The sequence below is a fragment of the Macaca nemestrina genome, chromosome 5 (genome assembly GCF_043159975.1).
Source record: "Macaca nemestrina isolate mMacNem1 chromosome 5, mMacNem.hap1, whole genome shotgun sequence".
Lineage (NCBI taxonomy): Eukaryota > Metazoa > Chordata > Mammalia > Primates > Cercopithecidae > Macaca > Macaca nemestrina.
In genome coordinates, this window is record NC_092129.1 from 147,176,156 (window position 1) to 147,193,396 (window position 17,241).

The 17,241-nt window shown below is 40.6% G+C and overlaps 1 protein-coding gene and 1 long non-coding RNA gene across 2 annotated transcripts in view; one reads left to right on the top strand and one right to left on the bottom strand.

The window, feature by feature from the left end:
- LOC105474504 (FKBP prolyl isomerase 5) overlaps positions 1 to 17,241 on the top strand; it is a 124,016-nt gene that overhangs the window by 68,245 nt on the left and 38,530 nt on the right. The window contains exons 4-5 of the mRNA XM_011729220.2: positions 6,004 to 6,146; positions 7,070 to 7,184. Of these exons, the coding sequence (XP_011727522.1) occupies positions 6,004 to 6,146; positions 7,070 to 7,184 (258 nt within the window). The remainder of the gene's footprint in view (positions 1 to 6,003; positions 6,147 to 7,069; positions 7,185 to 17,241) is intronic.
- LOC105474505 (uncharacterized) overlaps positions 1 to 17,241 on the bottom strand; it is a 112,198-nt gene that overhangs the window by 26,282 nt on the left and 68,675 nt on the right. The gene's annotated exons all lie outside the window — the stretch shown is intronic.

The following is a 17,241-nucleotide window of genomic DNA, read 5'->3' on the forward strand; positions in this document are numbered from 1 at the left end:
TACAACATGGATGAACCTTGAGGACGTTATACTAAGTGAAGTAATCCAGTGACAGACGAATACTATCTGATTCCACTTACATGAGTTATCTATCTAGAGTAGTCAAATTCATAAAAACAGAAAGTAGAATAGAAGTTGCCAAAGGTTCAGGAAGGAGGAAATGTTTAATGGGTATAAAATTTTAGTTTTGCAAGACGAAAAAGTTCTGGAGACTGGTTGCATAACAATGTGTATATATTTAAAAATAGTGAACTGTGCACTTTAAAAAATACCTAAGGTAGTAAATTCTTTGTTTTCCCCCCACAATTAAGCAATTTTTTTTAACTCAAGGAAGAAACATTATGTAGTCAGAATGTTCTGAAGTGGTCACTATAGTCTTTATTATAAATGAAAGTGTTAAGTGATTAAAATGTTGTATCTTAAAATATGTTATATAATTTTTTTAAGCCAGAAAGAAGTATTACATTACAGAAGGAGGAAAAAGTATAATGAATTGTTTTTATACTAGGCTTTATATACTTTTAAACTTTTTCACCTGCCTATAGTTACATACATAAAAAAGCATTTAAATTTAGTAATAGCTATATTACACATTTGTGTGTGTGTGTGTATATATATATATATTCTCATTTTATATTTTATTACAAATGGAATAAGACTCCTGAAGTTGATAAATTGTGTATAAGCTAGTAAAATTGAAGTCTAGATCAAGTGTAAGAATAAATTGATGTTATATATTCCCGGTGGTTTTTTTTTTTTTGAGACGGAGTCTTGCTCTGTTGCCCAGGCTAGAGTGCAGTGGCGCAATCTCGGCTCACTGCAAGCTCTGCCTTCTGGGTTCACGCCATTCTCCTGCCTCAGCCTCCCGAGTAGCTGGGACTACAAGCACCCGCCACCACGCCCGGCTAATTTTTTATATTTTTAGTAGAGACAGGGTTTCACCCTGTTAGCCAGGATGGTCTCGATCCCCTGACCTTGTGATCTGCCCACCTTGGACTCCCAAAGTGCTGGGATTACAGGCGTGAGCCACTGTGCCCGGCCTGTTCTTGGTGTATTTTACCTACGACTGAGGTCCTAAAGATGAAGAATCTTTAAAATGTTTATGCTTTGGGGATTGGGCATGGTGGCTCACACCTGTAATCCCAGCACTTTGGGAGGCCGAGGTGGGCAGACCACTTGAGGTCAGGAGTTTGAGACCAGCCTGACCAACATGGTGAAACCCTGTCTCTACTAAAAATACAAAAATTACCTAAGCGTAGTGGCATGTGCCTGTAATCCCAGCTACTTGGGAGGCTGAGGCACGAGAATCGCTTGAACCCAGGAGGCAGAGGTTGCAATGAGCCAAGATTATGCCACTGCTCTCCAGCCTGGACAACAAAGTGAGACCCTATCTCAAAAAAAGGAAAATATTTATGCTTTTGGTGCAGTAATTCTACCTCTAGGAATTTAAGGAAATGTGATGTAGAAGCTTGCTTAACCCACTCCAGACTAATTGATGCTCTCCATTCTGTTTGCAAATATACTGAGTGATACAGCTGGTTTCCTGTTCTGCGGTGTGGTCCCACACACTGCTCCCATCAGTTGAGTGGGCCTTATCAGTGCCCTGCAGCCACAGACTACTAGGAACACACCTATAGTTGAACACGTTGGTTCATTAGTTGCGAGGGAGGATGCATACCATGCGAACTGTGGAGTATCTCAGTAAGAGTGTTAGAAGGAATATTTTATAGGACTTGGGCTTGTATTAGGTGATTTTGGGGAGTTTTAAGAAAGCAGAGCTTTCTCGGTTGGATGCTGTTAGGATGTGGGTTGATTTATGTTTGAGTATCTTAATAAATCTTATTAGGAGGTGGGCCAACTAGAGTGAGACCAAAACTAGAACTGGTAGAGAAGCAGCAGTCACTCATATTAGCCAGGAGAGGGGGATGTTTGGTATTTTGTAAAATGCACAGTGACCTTGTTTTTTTCCTCTGGGCTTAGACAAAAAAAAAATTTTTTTCTTTTTTGAAATGGGACTGGAGTGCAGTGGCATGATCTCAGCTCACTGCACCCTCCACCTCCCAGGTTCAAGCAATTCTCCTGCCTCAGCCTCCCAAGTAGCTGGGATTACAGGCATGTGCCACCACGCCTGGCTAATTTTTACATTTTTAGTAGAGACAGGGTTTCACCATGTTGGCCAGGCTGGTCTCGAACTCCTGACCTCAGGTGATCCACTCGCCTCGGCCTCCCAAAGTGCTGGGATTTCAGGTGTGAGCCATCATGCCCAGCCAGACAAAATTTTGAAGTATTTTTGTTTTGTCTCACTTGGACACAGTCTCAGAGTGGCCTTGTCTCATGTTGATATTTTGCGAGATTGTTTATGTCCCACAGGAGAATAATATGGCCTCCCTGTGATCCCTAGGCCAGCTTCAAACAACACTGAGGTCTAGCTGTAAGTGTTCAAGCAGTTTCCAGATGTTGGGGAGGCTACTTTTTCTTTCTCAAACTCTTGTTAAGAATCAGTTGAAGCCAAGTGCCTGTAGTCTCAGCTACTCAGATGCTGAGGTGGGAGGATCACTTGAGCCAGGAGTTCGAATCCAGCCTGAGCAACATAGCAAGACCTTGTCTCTTAAAAATGAAAAAAAACTGGGCTGATGCGATGGCTCACACCTGTAATCCCAGCACTTTGGAAAGCTGAAGCAGGAGTATCACTTCAGGCTAGGAGTTCAAGACCAACCTGGGCAATGTAGCAAGACTCCATATCTACAGAAAAATTTAAAATCATGGTGGTATTCACCTGTAGTCCTAGCTACTAGGGAAGCTGAGGCAGGAGGTTCTTTTGAGCCCAGGAGTTCAAGACCAGCCTGGGCAACATGGTGAGACTCTGTCTACAAAAAAAATAAAGAAGAAGAAAATTAGCCCAATGTGGTGGCACATGTCTGAGGTCCCAGCTACTTGGAAGGCTAAGGTGGGAGGACTGCTTGAGCCTGGGAGGTTGAGGATGCAGTAAGCGATACTCATACCACTGCACTCCAGTCTGTGTGACAGAGCAAGACCCTGTCTCTTAAAAAAAAAAAAAAAGCCATTTTATAAAGACAGTTGGGCAATAACTATCAAATTTAAAATGCATATCACCTTTGCACTTCCAGGAATTTACCCTCCAAATATACTTATGCAAAGTAGGCAAACATAAATGGACAAGTAGTCTCATTAGATTATTGTTGGTAATATATGCATCAATAGGAGATTGTTGTATTATACACCCAATAATGTTTTTCCTTTATCAAATACATATTATGTGCCAGGCACCATGCCGTGCATTTGATGTGTTTTGTCTAATAATTCTTAAAACAACTGAAAACATATGGCAAGTACTGTTATTATCTACATTTTGCAGGTGAGGAGACTGCAGCACAGAGATTAAGTAACTTGCACAAGTTTACACAGATAGTAAAAGGCAAACTTGGTATTTAAATCCAGGTAGTCTGAGGTTAGAGTATGCTGCATTTTTGACCTCTAAAATGTACATCCTCCTTTCTACTGTTGGAGAAAGAGGATGAAGATATATATTAAATGAAAAAGTAGTTTAGAACTGAATGTCTAGGTCACTGTCATTTGTGTTTTAAATTTTTTTAAAAAGGTACAGCACACAGTAGGATACCAAAGAAACAAAACAGTGACTTATAAGGAACAAATGGATGGCCTTTCTGCTTTGACTTTCCATCTCTTTCATGGGTGTTTTAATAATAGGCATGTATTACTTGAATAATTTTTTTTTTTTTTTGTAAGAGACAGGGTCTCACTGTGTCACCTAGGCTGGAGTGCAGTGACATAATCATTGCTCACTGTAGCCTCTTACTCGTGGGCTCAAGCTATTCTCCTGTCTTAACCTCCAAAGTATCTGGAACTACAAGCATGTGCCACCATGCTGCACTAATTTTTTAAATTTTTGTAGAGATGGAGTTTCACTGTGTTGCCCTGGCCGGTCTTAAAACTCTTGGGCTCAAGTGGATGCTCCCACTTGGCCTCCCAAAATGCTGAGATTACAGGTATGAGCCACTGTTCCTGGCCACTTAACATATATTTTTAACTGAAATAAATGTAGCTTACATTTGGAAAAGTTGTAATATTTAATGAAGATTAAGCTAAAATCATGAATGACAAATGGTTTATCCATCCCTGCTTACATACGGTTATGTAGGGTTTCACTTGTCCTAATATCCTACCAGCAGCTCACTTCAAATTCACTTCCTCTGGGGTTCATCTCTTATCTGATCCCACTTTGAATACTTACATTTTTGTTTTTGTTTTTGTTTTTTGAGACAGGACAGGGTCTCACTCTGCTGCCCAGGCTGGAGTGCAGTGGCATGATCTCAGCTCACTGAAACCTCGACCTCCTGGGCTCAAGCAATCCTCCCTCTTCAGCCTCCTGAGTAGCTGGCAAGCACCACCACGCCTGGCTCATTTTTTCAATTTTTTTTTGTGGAGATGGGGTTTCACCATGTTGCCTGGGCTGGTCTCAAACTCCTGAGCTCAAGAGATCTGCCCACCTTGGCCTCCCAAAGTGCTGGGATTACAGGCGTGAGCCAACGTGCCCAACCCCCAGATACTTAATGTTTTTGATTAACAAAGTACCTCATTTGTAATGTAGCCTTTTTTTTTTTTTTTTTTTTTGGGACAGTGTCTTGCCGTGTTGCCCAGGCTGGAGTGAAGTGGCATGATCTCTACTCACTGCAACCTCTGCCTTCCAGGTTCAAGTGATTCTCCTCCCTCAGCCTCCCAAGTAGTTGGGATTACAGGCACATACCACCATGCCTGGCTAATTTTTGTATTTTTGGTAGAGACGGGGTTTCACCATGTTGGCCAGGCTGGTCTTGAACTCCTGGCCTCAAGTGATCCACCCGCCTTGGCCTCCTAAAGTGCCAGGATTACAGGCGTGAGCCACTATGCCCCACCAAAATGTAATTAGCCTTTTAAATTGCCTGAATTTTCTATTGTTTCCCAAAGGACTTGATACTGCTTACAGTAAGATAATGATGCACATCATAGGAACTGTAAACATTGAGATTACAATTATATAGCCTAATATAGTCCTACAATTGAGCAGTAAATTTAACTTAGTTTCCTGGAAGTAGGCAAAAAATAAAACATTTTAAGTTCTGTAGTTGTGGTTTGACAAAAAGACACATACGTTTTTGTTTAAAGAAACCTTTTTCTGATTCTAAATTTCGAGAAGAAATGTGTTTCATAGACCCTTTTATGCAATTTATATTGTTCTGGTTACTTCTTGTTTTGTTTTGTTTTGTTTTTGTCTACCCAACTAAATTACAAGCTTCCTTAGGACAAACTCTATTTTTCAATACTATTTTTGTTCTATCTTTGCCTAGAAAATGTGTGCTTATTATAGTTGAAATGATAAATTAAGCAACAGTTGCAACACAGCCATATTTCATGGATAATGTTACCACCAGTTTTCAAAGACTTAATTTTTGAGTAGTTTAGGAATTTATACTACTTTCATCCCTTTCAGCAGGGAATCCTTTTTGAGACAGGTCTCACTGTCACCCAGCCTAGAGTGCAGTGGCATAATCTTGACTCACTGAAGCCTCAACCTCCTGGGCTCCCGGGCTTAAGCAGTCCTCCCATCACAGCCTCTGGAGTAGCTGGGACTATAGGTGTGCACCACTATACCCAGCTGTGTTCCTTGGGGGTTTTTTTTGTTTTTTTTTTTTAAGAGATGAGGTCTTGCTATGTTGCCCAGGCTGGTCTCAAACTCCTGGACTCAAGCGATCCTCCCACATCAGCCTCCCAAAGTGCTGGGCCGATCAACAGGGAATCTTTTATGATAGCCTTGAAATAAATAATAATTTATTTATTTGTATGTAGCACTCGGTCATCTTGTAGCCCATACTTTCTAGCTGAATATGTAGTATGAAAAACTGGAAATTTGAACTTTTGTTTAATGAAAGTTAAATATTTTTAAATAGGGCTGATAGCTTTCAACTACCTTTTCCTTTCTCTTAGGCCAAGTTATCAAGGCATGGGACATTGGGGTGGCTACCATGAAGAAAGGAGAGATATGCCATTTACTGTGCAAACCAGAATATGCATATGGCTCAGCTGGCAGTCTCCCTAAAATTCCCTCGAATGCAACTCTCTTTTTTGAGGCAAGTATGTGTGTGATGTTGCCTTGTCAGCATCTGCTCTACAATAGGAATGGCTTTGAAGCAACAGGCAGTGGGAAAAGGAGCTATAGAGAATCACATCCAACTTACTTATTTTGGAGCATGGCTTCTTGGATTGTTTCCCACAAACCCAAGGGTGCACGTGCCAGTGCTTTTTGAGAAACGTGTTTCCACCACAAAAAGGTCATATCCAAATACACAAAAGACACTACACTTAGAAATAAAGAATCTGGTCCATGGTATGAGTGTGACATACTCAAAATTGACCAGAATGCAGGATGGAAATGTTGGCAATAAATGTTGAAATATGCCTATGTCAAGTTGCAGGGTATTTTCATATTATAAAGGTTTATATGTCACAGATCTCACTTCTCTAGAAGTGTTTGATGGTGATAAAACATTATTCAACCTGTGTTGAAATTACATATATTTGGCAAAACTTGATTTTTAAGAACTACCCCAGCTAGGTAAAATATACCTTTAATCAGTCATAGGCCACATTCATGAAATTTATGTTTACATTTTGAGAAGGGAACTCCATAAATCCAGGGTGGGAAAGTTGTGGCCTCAGACAAACTGTTCTACACCAGCACCTTGTAAAGCTCTGGGTTTTTGCCCACAGGGTAGTGTTCCTAGTATTTCCTGTCTTTGCACCGCAGTCCCTTAGGATATAGTCCTAGACATTATCATTATGTGAAATTCTTTCCAAGTATGGAAAAGTATAGTGGGTTTTTTTTTTTTTTTTTTTTTTGCTACTTTTCCAATAATTAAGATGCATAAATGAATGTATACATTTTGAAACAGCTTTATTTTGTAAAATGAAATAATTGGTTGCCCTTGCCTTCACATATGTTAAGTTGGCTTTATTTGGTCTTTTCTCATCTGAATTCCTTTTTTCTTTCTAGATTGAGCTCCTTGATTTCAAAGGAGAGGACTTATTTGAAGATGGAGGCATTATCCGGAGAACCAAACGGAAAGGAGAGGGATATTCAAATCCAAACGAAGGAGCAACAGTAGAAAGTAAGTATTAAAGTAAGAGGGAACTAGTCCTTAAAAGTTGGACCATTTATGTGGACGAAATGGAGACTTAAAAAAAATATGTTTATGGAAATGAACATATTGGCTGGGCGTGGTGACTCACGCCTTTAATCCCAGCACTTTGGGAGGTGGAGGCGGGCGGATTGCCTGAGCTCAGGAGTTTGAGACCAGCCTGGCCAGCATGGCGAAACCCCATCTCTACTAAAAATACAAAAAACTAGCCAGACGTGGTGGTGCTCGCCTGTAATCCCAGCTCCTTGGGAGACTGATGCACAAGAATCACTTGAACCGGGGAGGTGGGGGTTGCAGTGAGCCAAGATGGTGCTACTGCACTCCAGCCTGGGTGACAGAGCGAGACTCTGCCTCAGAAAAAAAAAAAGTATTGAATATATCTCAAAGATAGTCTTAGCCGGGCACAGTGGCTCACGCCTGTAATTCCAGCACTTTGGGAGGCTAAGGCAGGAGGATCTCTTGAGCTTAGGAATGCGGCACCAGCCAGGGCAACATAGTGAGGCCCCATCTCTACTAAAAAACATCAAGAGAATTAGTCAAGTGTGGTGACACGTCCCTGTAGTCCCAGCTACTTGGGAGGCTGAGGTGGAAGAATCACTTGAGCTCTGGAGATCAACACTACAGCAGAGAGCCGTGATTGTGCCATTGGCTCCGGCCTGGACAACAGCAAGATTCTGTGGGGGAAAAAAAAAAAAAAAAGTCCGGGCGTGGTGGCTCACGCCTGTAATCCCAGCACTTTGGGAGGCCAAGGCAGGCGGATCACGAGGTCAGGAGGTCAAGACTAGCCTGCCTAACACGGGGAAAGCCGTCTCTACTAAAAGTACAAAATATTAACCAGGCATGGTGGAGGGTGCCTATAGTCCCAGCTACCCGGGAGGCTGAGGCAGGAGAATGGCGTGAACCTGGGAGGCAGAGCTTGCAGTGAGCCGAGATGGCGCCACTGCACTCCAGCCTGGGAGACAGCGAGACTCTGTCTCAAAAAAAAAAAAAGAATAGTTTCAGATTCAACATTTATTTAATAATTTTATTTAGTAAACATTAATTCAACATCTGTGTGCCAAGCATGCTACCAGCCTCTGCAAACTCAAAAATGAATACAAAGTAATTCCATCCACAAGAAATTCTCAATCTATGGACTCTTTGGTGTGCCAGCAACTATATTTGTTGCCTGATATATTTGTTCATTTATTTCTCACAGCCTTAAGAGGTAAAATTTCCTGTCCCCAGATAAGAAAAGTTAATTCAGAGATCTTAAATAAATTGCCCAGGGTTACAGAGTTACTAAACAGAGCAGTAGATTATAATCCTCTTTAGGACTCAAATCCATCTCATCAGCTGTCATCAAGATAAAAAATAGTTCATCATTTAGATCAATATTGGATAATAATGTTCATTCTATTCCCTATCAGTAGACCTAGGTTCAAGTCCTGCTTTGGTGTTTATTGAGTAACCTGAAGCTTTTCCGTTTCTTCATTTGCTAAGTGGGAGAAGGGGCATCTCTGAGGACTGAGATAGCTAACTCTTCTTCCCTCCCAGAACAAATTATATATACCACTGTGTATACTACTTGTCACTTTACATTGTAATCAGTATTTGCCCATTTATCCCAATATACTATGAGTGCTTGAGGACCAGAATCTTTCTTCATCCTTTTGTTTTCAGCATTACCTGCAGTGCCTGACACACATTTGGTGTTCAATAAAGGCTTTCTTCATAGATAAATGCTTGAGAAGTGTCATTAGTGAGCTGAAATCCTTCAAAAGAGAGTTGTGAGAAAACAGAGAAATACTTCCATTAAGAACAAAAATCATTCAACAAGGATGGGAACATGAACTATTATAAAAGTTCTGTTTAAAATAAAGATTTCAAAAAGCTAGGTGTAATGGTGTACACCTGTTGTCCCAGCTACTTGGGAGGCTGAGATGGGAGGATCACTAGAGGCCAGGAGTTCGAGGCTATAGCATGCTATGATTACACCGGTGAATAGCCAGTGCACTCTAGCCTAGGCACCATAGTGAGACCTTGACTTTAAAAAAAAAAAAAAGTAAAATAGAGTTCATTTAAACAGAAAACAAGAATAGCTGAGTTTCTTATATTTAAAGTATATACTATTTTCGGCCCATATTTCACTTCTACAAGTTTGGAAAGTCAGTTAAAATTCTGTTGTTTTGGGAAGCAGTTACAAATATTACTTATCCCAAATTGTCATTTAGGATAAGTTTTAGAATACATGAAGAGCTTTAAACGTAGAATATCAGGGAAGTAGCTCCAGACTAGGAGTTGGGAGATAGGGTTCCAGCCTCAGCCCTGGTCTCAGGCTGGCTCCAACTAGACCTCACCTCTGGGCATTAGCATCCTTCCTATGCAGTGAGGCAAGGTGGAACCGCTTAATTTTTAAGGTCCTACTAGCCCTAAAACTCCATCATAGAATTCTAAACATTTACAAAAGTTGTAGGAGTGATAGAAAATCATCTTCACTATATTAGTAAGCACTTAAGCTTGTCTATAATGTGTATTTTAAATTTTTATTATGAAAAATTTCAAATGTATATACAAAGGTAGAGGTTTACTCCTATGGATATAGGAACTCCCTAGATTCAGTAATTTACATTTTTAAACTGGAGGGTTTTGTCAACTAAGAGGGAAAACTTTTCCCAATTATGGACAATACCACAACATTACTACTGTGGAGACAACTTTAGAGCAGACTAAGTTAAATCAAATCTTGCTTTTGGTAATCCTTGTGATGGGAGTCAATTTTTTTTAACTTTTTGTTTTGAAATAATTTTAGAATTACAGAAAAGTTGCGCAACTAGTATACAGTGTTCCCTTATATGCCTCACACAGCTTCCTCTAAATGTTAACATCTTACCTAATCACAGTACATTTATCAAAATCAGGAAGTTAACATTGATGTAGTACCAGTAACTGTTTTCCAGATCTTATTTGAATTTCACCAGTTACTACACTACTGTCGTTTTCTGGTCTAAGATCAAACTCAAGATCCAGCATTGTATTTACTTTTTTTTTTTTTTTTTTTTTAGATGGAGTCTTGCTCTCTCACCTAGGCTGGAGTGCAGTGACGTAATCTCAGCTCACTGCAACCTCCACCTCCTGGGTTCAAGCAATTCTCCTGTCTCAGCCTCCCAAGTAGCTGGAACTATAGGCGCACGCCACCATGCCTGACTAATTTTTAATTTTTTTTAGAGACATGGTTTCACCATGTTGTTCAGGCTGGTCTTGAACTCTTGACCTCGGGTGATCCACCTGCCTCAGCCTCCCAAAGTGCTGGGATTACAGGCATGAGCCACCGCACCCGGCCTACTCTACTATTTTGAATACAACTGACCATTTTGTAGAATATCCCTCAGTTTGGGTTTCTGGGATGTTTTTAATTAGATTGAGGTTATGCATTTTTTGAAAATACCACTGAAGTGATGTTGTACCTTTCATCATTATCAAGAGGTACATGATACTGATGTCTCATTACTGGTGATGTTACCTTGGAACACTGGGTTAAGGTGGGAAACCATGTTTCACTACTGCAAAGTTACTATTTTCCCTTTGTAATTAAAAAATATTAGGAGGGAAGTACTATCTTGTTTTATATCACAACTTTACACACTCATTTTGACATTTGCTGATTTTTGCATGGCAACAGTTATTACTGTACCTTTTGACTAATGGTAAATTCTCTATTGCTGTTATTCTCTCTACATTAATTTGAATCCTACTGTATATTTATTCAGTTGATTTATATCATTATGGACCTGTGTGTATTTATTCTGTAAGTTATTATTCATTACTATTCTTATTTATTTTGTTGTTCAGATTGTCCCAGATTTGACCATTGGAAACTCCTTTGAGTTTGTTTTTGTGTCCTTTCAATATTATCCCCATTTTTTTAAAGCACTTCCTTACTTTCTGGTACCACAAGACACTCATGGCTCGTCTTAAAATTTTCCTGCCCCAGACCTGGAACCGACCATTTCTCCAAAGAGCCCTGATTCCTTGTATTGGAGAAAGGCATTTAGAAACTAAGATCTGAGTGCTAGGTTTGCTCCTGCTATGAGATGTCATCATTCCTAGACCCTCTTAGCAGACAGAGAGATAGAGAACATATGAACCTCAACATACATACATATACATCTGTATGTATTTCTATATCAGCCTGTGTGTGTGTATAGTGGTTGTTGTTGTTTTGTTTTGTTTTTTTGGAGACAGAGTCTTACTCTGTCACCCAGGCTGGAGTGCAGTGGTGCAATCTCAGCTCACTGCAACTTCCGCCTCCCAGGTTCAAGCGATTCTCCTGTCTCAGTCTCCGGAGTAGCTGGGATTACAGGTGCCCACCACCACGCCCAGCTGTTTTTTGTATTTTCAGTAGAGATGGGGTTTCACCATGTTGGCCAGGCTGGTCTCGAACTCCTGACCTCATGGTCTGCCTGCCTTGGCCTCCCAAAGTGCTGGGATTACAGGAATAAGCCACCGTGCCTGGCCAGCCTGTATATATATGTGAAAAACCATGAATACTCACTGGCAGTTGCAGTTCCAGTTCCAATCCAACACTGCAAGTTTACTTGCCCTTTGCTCATTTGAAACACCATTCTCCAGAAGTGAGAAAGTGCTCTCATTCTCCACAGCATACTCATGGCTCCATCCTAGTGTATATGTAAGGTGGTTTTAGAATTGCTAACCTAGACCCCTGTGACAAACTGACTTTAGGAAATATTTGTGTATAGTACCTTTTGTCATTGACCTTATAGTGTATATTCAAAACACTTGCTTTCCAACTGAGGTAACTTCTTTCTTCCTCACCCCCTTCAATGTGATTGTGTTACTCAGTTGTAACAAATTGTTCATTTGTTACTGTTTATATTCCATTTTGGGTTCCTGCCATGCTCTGGTTAATTTTAATTATTTGTTTTATTTTGGATATGTGAAACATTATCATGATTTTAAACTAAACAAAAAACAATATACTCAAAAGTGTCATTCCCCCCCTCATCCCTATTAACCTGTTCCCATTTCCCCATTATTTCCACCCTATTCCAGTCTCATTAGTTATGTCATTAGATCCTGGTTTTTCTTCCTGTATTTTATTATGTTTTATGTCATTTTATTTCTTCTGTTTCTGTCAACAAAGGGAGCCAGGTATGGTGGCTCACACCTGTAATCCCAGCAATTTGGGAGGCTGAGGCAGGAGGATGGCTTGACCTCAAGAATTTGAGACCATCCTGAGTAACATAGAGACCTTGTCTCTACAAAAAAATTTAACATTTAGCCACGTGTGATAGCACATGCCTCTAGTCCCAGCTACCCAGAAGGCTGAGGCAGGAGGATCTCTTGAGCCCAGGAGTTCAAGGCTGCAGAGAGTTGTGATCATGCCACTTGTACTCCAGCCTGGGCAACAGAACAAGGCTCTGTCTCCGCTTAAAGAAAAAGAAAAAAAGAACAAAAGAAAGGGCAATGACTAATCTTTTGTCTTTCATCTTGATAGAATGTACTTTCCTGGGAAATTTTAGAGTAAATGGTTGATTTTACTTTTTCACTCAAAAGACTTCCTTGGTTTTCTGGAACAAATCTATTTTATAGAAATTTATTGTGTCATACTTTCATTTATCAAGGTTAAAATGTCCTGGTTTTTCCTCCTTTAAACAAGTTAGCTATCTGGGGGAGGAGAACAAAGATTACCCTAAAGGTGGTCCCTGTTCAAAACCAAGATCACCTTGTTCTTTTTGAAATCTTCTCAGTCTTTACTGGTTTGCCTTTTCTTTATAGCATCACCAGATACACTTAGATGTGAAACCAGATATAAAACCTGGAACTAGGCCAGGTGTGGTGGCTCATGCCTGTAATCCCAGCACTTTGGGAGGCCGAAGCGGGCAGATCACCTGAGGTCAGGAATTCAAGACCAGTCTGGCCAACATGGCAAAACCCCATCTCTAATAAAAATACAAAAAATTAGCTTGGAGTGGTGGTGGGCACCTGTAATCCCAGCTATTTGGGAGACTGAGGCAGAAGAATCACTTGATCCTGGGATGCGGACGTTGCAGTGAGCAGAGATCACACTACTGCACTCCAGCCTGGGTGACAGAGTGAAACTCCGTCTCAAATAAATAAATAAAATAAAATACAATAAAACCTGGAACTAAAGTCAGCTGTAGAGTGAACAAGAACAATAGACACTGATCACCCATTACAATTTGTTGTTATAGATACGTGATTTACTAAATTTCTGCCATTTCTGTGTAAAGAGACAATGAAGTGGTGTGGAGGAGGGGACAGATAGGCTTTGAAAGTGATGGACTTGAGTTTCGAATCTTGGAATTGCTCCCTGATATTTTTATGACTTTAGACAAGTTACGTAACTACCTGGAGCATCCAGTTTTTTAAAAATCTGTAAAATGGGAATAATTTTCACTCCCACAGGTTGTGTGACAGTGATATGGTTTGGCTATGTGCCTACCCAAATCTCATCTTGAATTGTAGTTCCCATGATCCCCACGTGTCGTGGGAAGGACCCAGTGGGAGGTAACTGAATCATGGGGGCAGTTTCTCCCGTGCTGTTCTCATAATAGAGTGAGTTCTCACGAGATCTGATGGTTTTACAAGTGTCTGGCAGGGAAACCCTGCCGGCCCTTCTGTCTCCTCCCACCATGTGAAGAAGGGCATGTTTGCTTCCCCTTCTGCCGTGATTATAAGTTTTCTGAGGCTTCCCCAGCCATGTGAAACTGTATGTCAATTAAACCTCTTTTCATTATAAATTACCCAGTCTTGGGCAGTTCTTCATGGCAGCATGAGAATGGACTAATACAAATAGTTATGAACAAGAATGTCAGACATTTAGTGGACACTTAATTTTTTCTACCCTATATATTGTGTTTCACTAATTTGTTTTGCTTCCTTTTAATTGATCTAAGGAAAAAGATCCTTGACTCCTCTTTTTCTTTTTCTGTCGCCAAGGCTGGAGTGCAATGGCACATCTTAGCTCACTGCAACTGTGGCCTCCCAGGTTCAAGTGATTCTCCCACCTCATCCTCCCGAGTAGCTAGGACTGCAGGCACATACCACCACACCCAGCTAATTTTTGTATTTTCAGCAAAGATGGGGTTTTGCCATGTTAGCCAGACTGATCTTGAACTCCTGACCTCAGGTGATCCACCCACCTTGGCCTCCCTAAGTGTTGGGATTACAGGCGTGAGCCACTGTGCCTGGCTGTCTCCTCTTTTTCTTATCTACTACACGTCATCCATCAGCAAATCCTCTTGGCTCTACCATGGTTATTAGAGACCTAATTTGCCTTTAATAACCATCTTCAAATTAATCATGTATCTTAATAGTAATCTTATCTAACTCATATTTCTCTAGGTTCTGGGGGAAGAATAACATTATGGACTCAAGAAGGCTTTTACTGAATTGTAAACTTTTACTTCCTTTTCATAATTCGTCTGTGTATGGAGGAGATAGCTTAGGTTAGTTTGATGGGATTATTCTTTCTCAAAGAAATTTTGATTTTTACTCTTTATATGAGGATCCTAATGGTTGCAGATCAGTTTCTAGAATCTGTCCCACTATGCTTTTTCTTGTGTCAGTTAAGATGACCATCTTGTAATTTTTATTCAAAGTTTTCCTTTCATTTAAAAAGTTACTGTGTCCTAAGGTACTCTAATTGATATGATTATGATGACTGATACTTCAGTCCTTATACTTAAGTTTAATTGCAAGTCATGGCTACATTGCTACTTTTAAGCTTTGCTTTCTTAGAAAATCAAATCTGACTTATATAAGGTTCTAAATAGTTACCAATTACTCTTCCCCCATCCCCCAGTCTCTCACATCGTCTGATTTGTCAACTTTAGTGGTTGGAAGAGGCCCATCAAAATGCTGGCTGTGTGTGGTTCTCTTGCCTCTCAGTACTTTCAGCCACATTTGAATGCAAAGAATGCAGATAGTCAGCAGTATTTTTAAATGTGAAATTTTCAACAGAGTGTTCTACAGGTTCCAGTTGTTGGTGTACCTCCTTTCCCTCTCCAAATCTCACTGAAATGATAGATGGAGGGAGCAAAGATTTTCAAAAGAAGAAGAAGAAATCAGTAATAGTGCTGGAAAGGGGAGGAATGTAACAGTGGATCAGAAATTATAGAGAATTTCTGGAATATGTAAAGTTGATGGAGTTGGACCAATGGAAACTAGTCTCAGCAAATCCAACCCAAGACAGGTGTAAAGAGGACTTATGCAGAGGTACATACTGTTCCTCTCAACAGGCTTAGGCGGAACTCCAAGCTCATAGTCAGCTGGTATGAGGCAGCCCGAGCAAGCTGTGCAGCAATCATCAGGGTTGTTATAAAACAAGATGGGAACAGCGGGGCCAGTAAACTTCCAGTGCAGTAGTTCTCAACTTTTCCTGAATTTAGAATTACCTAGGGGGCTTTTAAAAATTCTGACACCCAGACCAGTTAAATAAGAATCTCAAATCTCAGAAGGTAGAACTCTAGGCACAAGTTTTTTTTGTTTTTGTTTTTGTTTTTGTTTTTTTGAGACGTAGTCTCCCTCTGTCGCCCAGGTTGGAGTGCAGTGGCGCGATCTCGGCTCACTGCAAGCTCCGCCTCCCAGGTTCACATCATTCTCCTGCCTCACCCTCCCGAGTAGCTGGGACTACAGGTGCCCGCCACCGCGCCTGGCTAATTTTTTATACTTTTAGTAGAGACGGGGTTTCACCGTGTTAGCCAGTATTGTCTCGATCTCCTGACCTTGTGATCCACCCGCCTCGGCCTCCCGAAGTGCTGGGATTACAGGCGTGAGCCACAGCGCCCGGCTTTTTTTTTTTTTTTTTAACTCCCAGATTATTCTAGTTTGCAGGCAAGGACTGAAAACTACTAGACTAGGGTCTGGCTGTGACTTTTTCTCCCAAGCTAAAACCAGTAAGACCAGGTTCTAAAATAAAATAGAAAAATAATAAAATACATTTAAAAATAAATAATAAAATCAAATGTGCCTCAAAAGACTCCAAGTGTTGGGACTTAGACTAGGGAAAATGAATGCAGTTTTTGAAACCTTTTTGGTTTTTTTGAGATGGAGTCTCACTCTGTCACTCAGGCTGTAGTGCAGTGGCACCATCTCAGCTCACTGCAAGCTGCACCTCCCAGGTTTACGCCATTCTCCTGCCTCAGCCTCCCGAGTAGCTGGGACTACAGGCGCCTGCCACCACGCCCAGCTAATTTTTTTGTATTTTTAGTAGAGACGGGGTTTCACCGTGTTAGCCAGGATGGACTCGATCTCCTGACCTCGTGATCCACCTGCCTTGGCCTCCCAAAGTGCTGGGATTACAGGCGTGAGCCACCATGCCCGGCCTTTTTTGAACTTTTAAAACAAATTTAAAGGGGAAAAAAGTGAAAAGACAGCTTTTCACAGTAAATAATGCTAAAGTATTCTGCTCCTGAAGTCAGCTTTCCTGTGCCATCATGCCCAGCTCATAGTAAATGCTTAATAAATATTTGTGAAATCTTCACCCTTAGATCCCCGCAATCAGCCCATCCTTTTGCAGAAAGGCCTGCCATGGAAACATATCCAATTGCTTAGAAAAATGGTGCCAGCTAACCATAGTCATTTGATCATCCCAAATCCTTCCTTTATAATATGGCCAGACAATAAAGAATCATCAGCAAATCTCATGAAAAAAAGCACCACTAAAGTGGACTAACAGAAGAAGTAGAAGAGAACTTTAAAAATACTAATTATTGTCTTCAGAAATTGTTAACAGGACATCAAATTCACAAGTCAAAAAGCCAACTTCCCTGAAAAAGGAAAGGGAGGACAAGAAAGTTTCTGGAAATTAGACCATGATTAATCAAAACTGAAACTCAGAGGAAGGGTTGAAGAGCAAAATGGACAGTCCCTGAAATCTGGTGACCTGAAAGACAGCCAAGGATTTCTCAGAACACAGGAAAAAAGAGGGATGAATAGTGAAAAAGAAATTAGAAGATACGGATAATAAATCCAGGAGAGGTAATATGCATCTAATCAAACA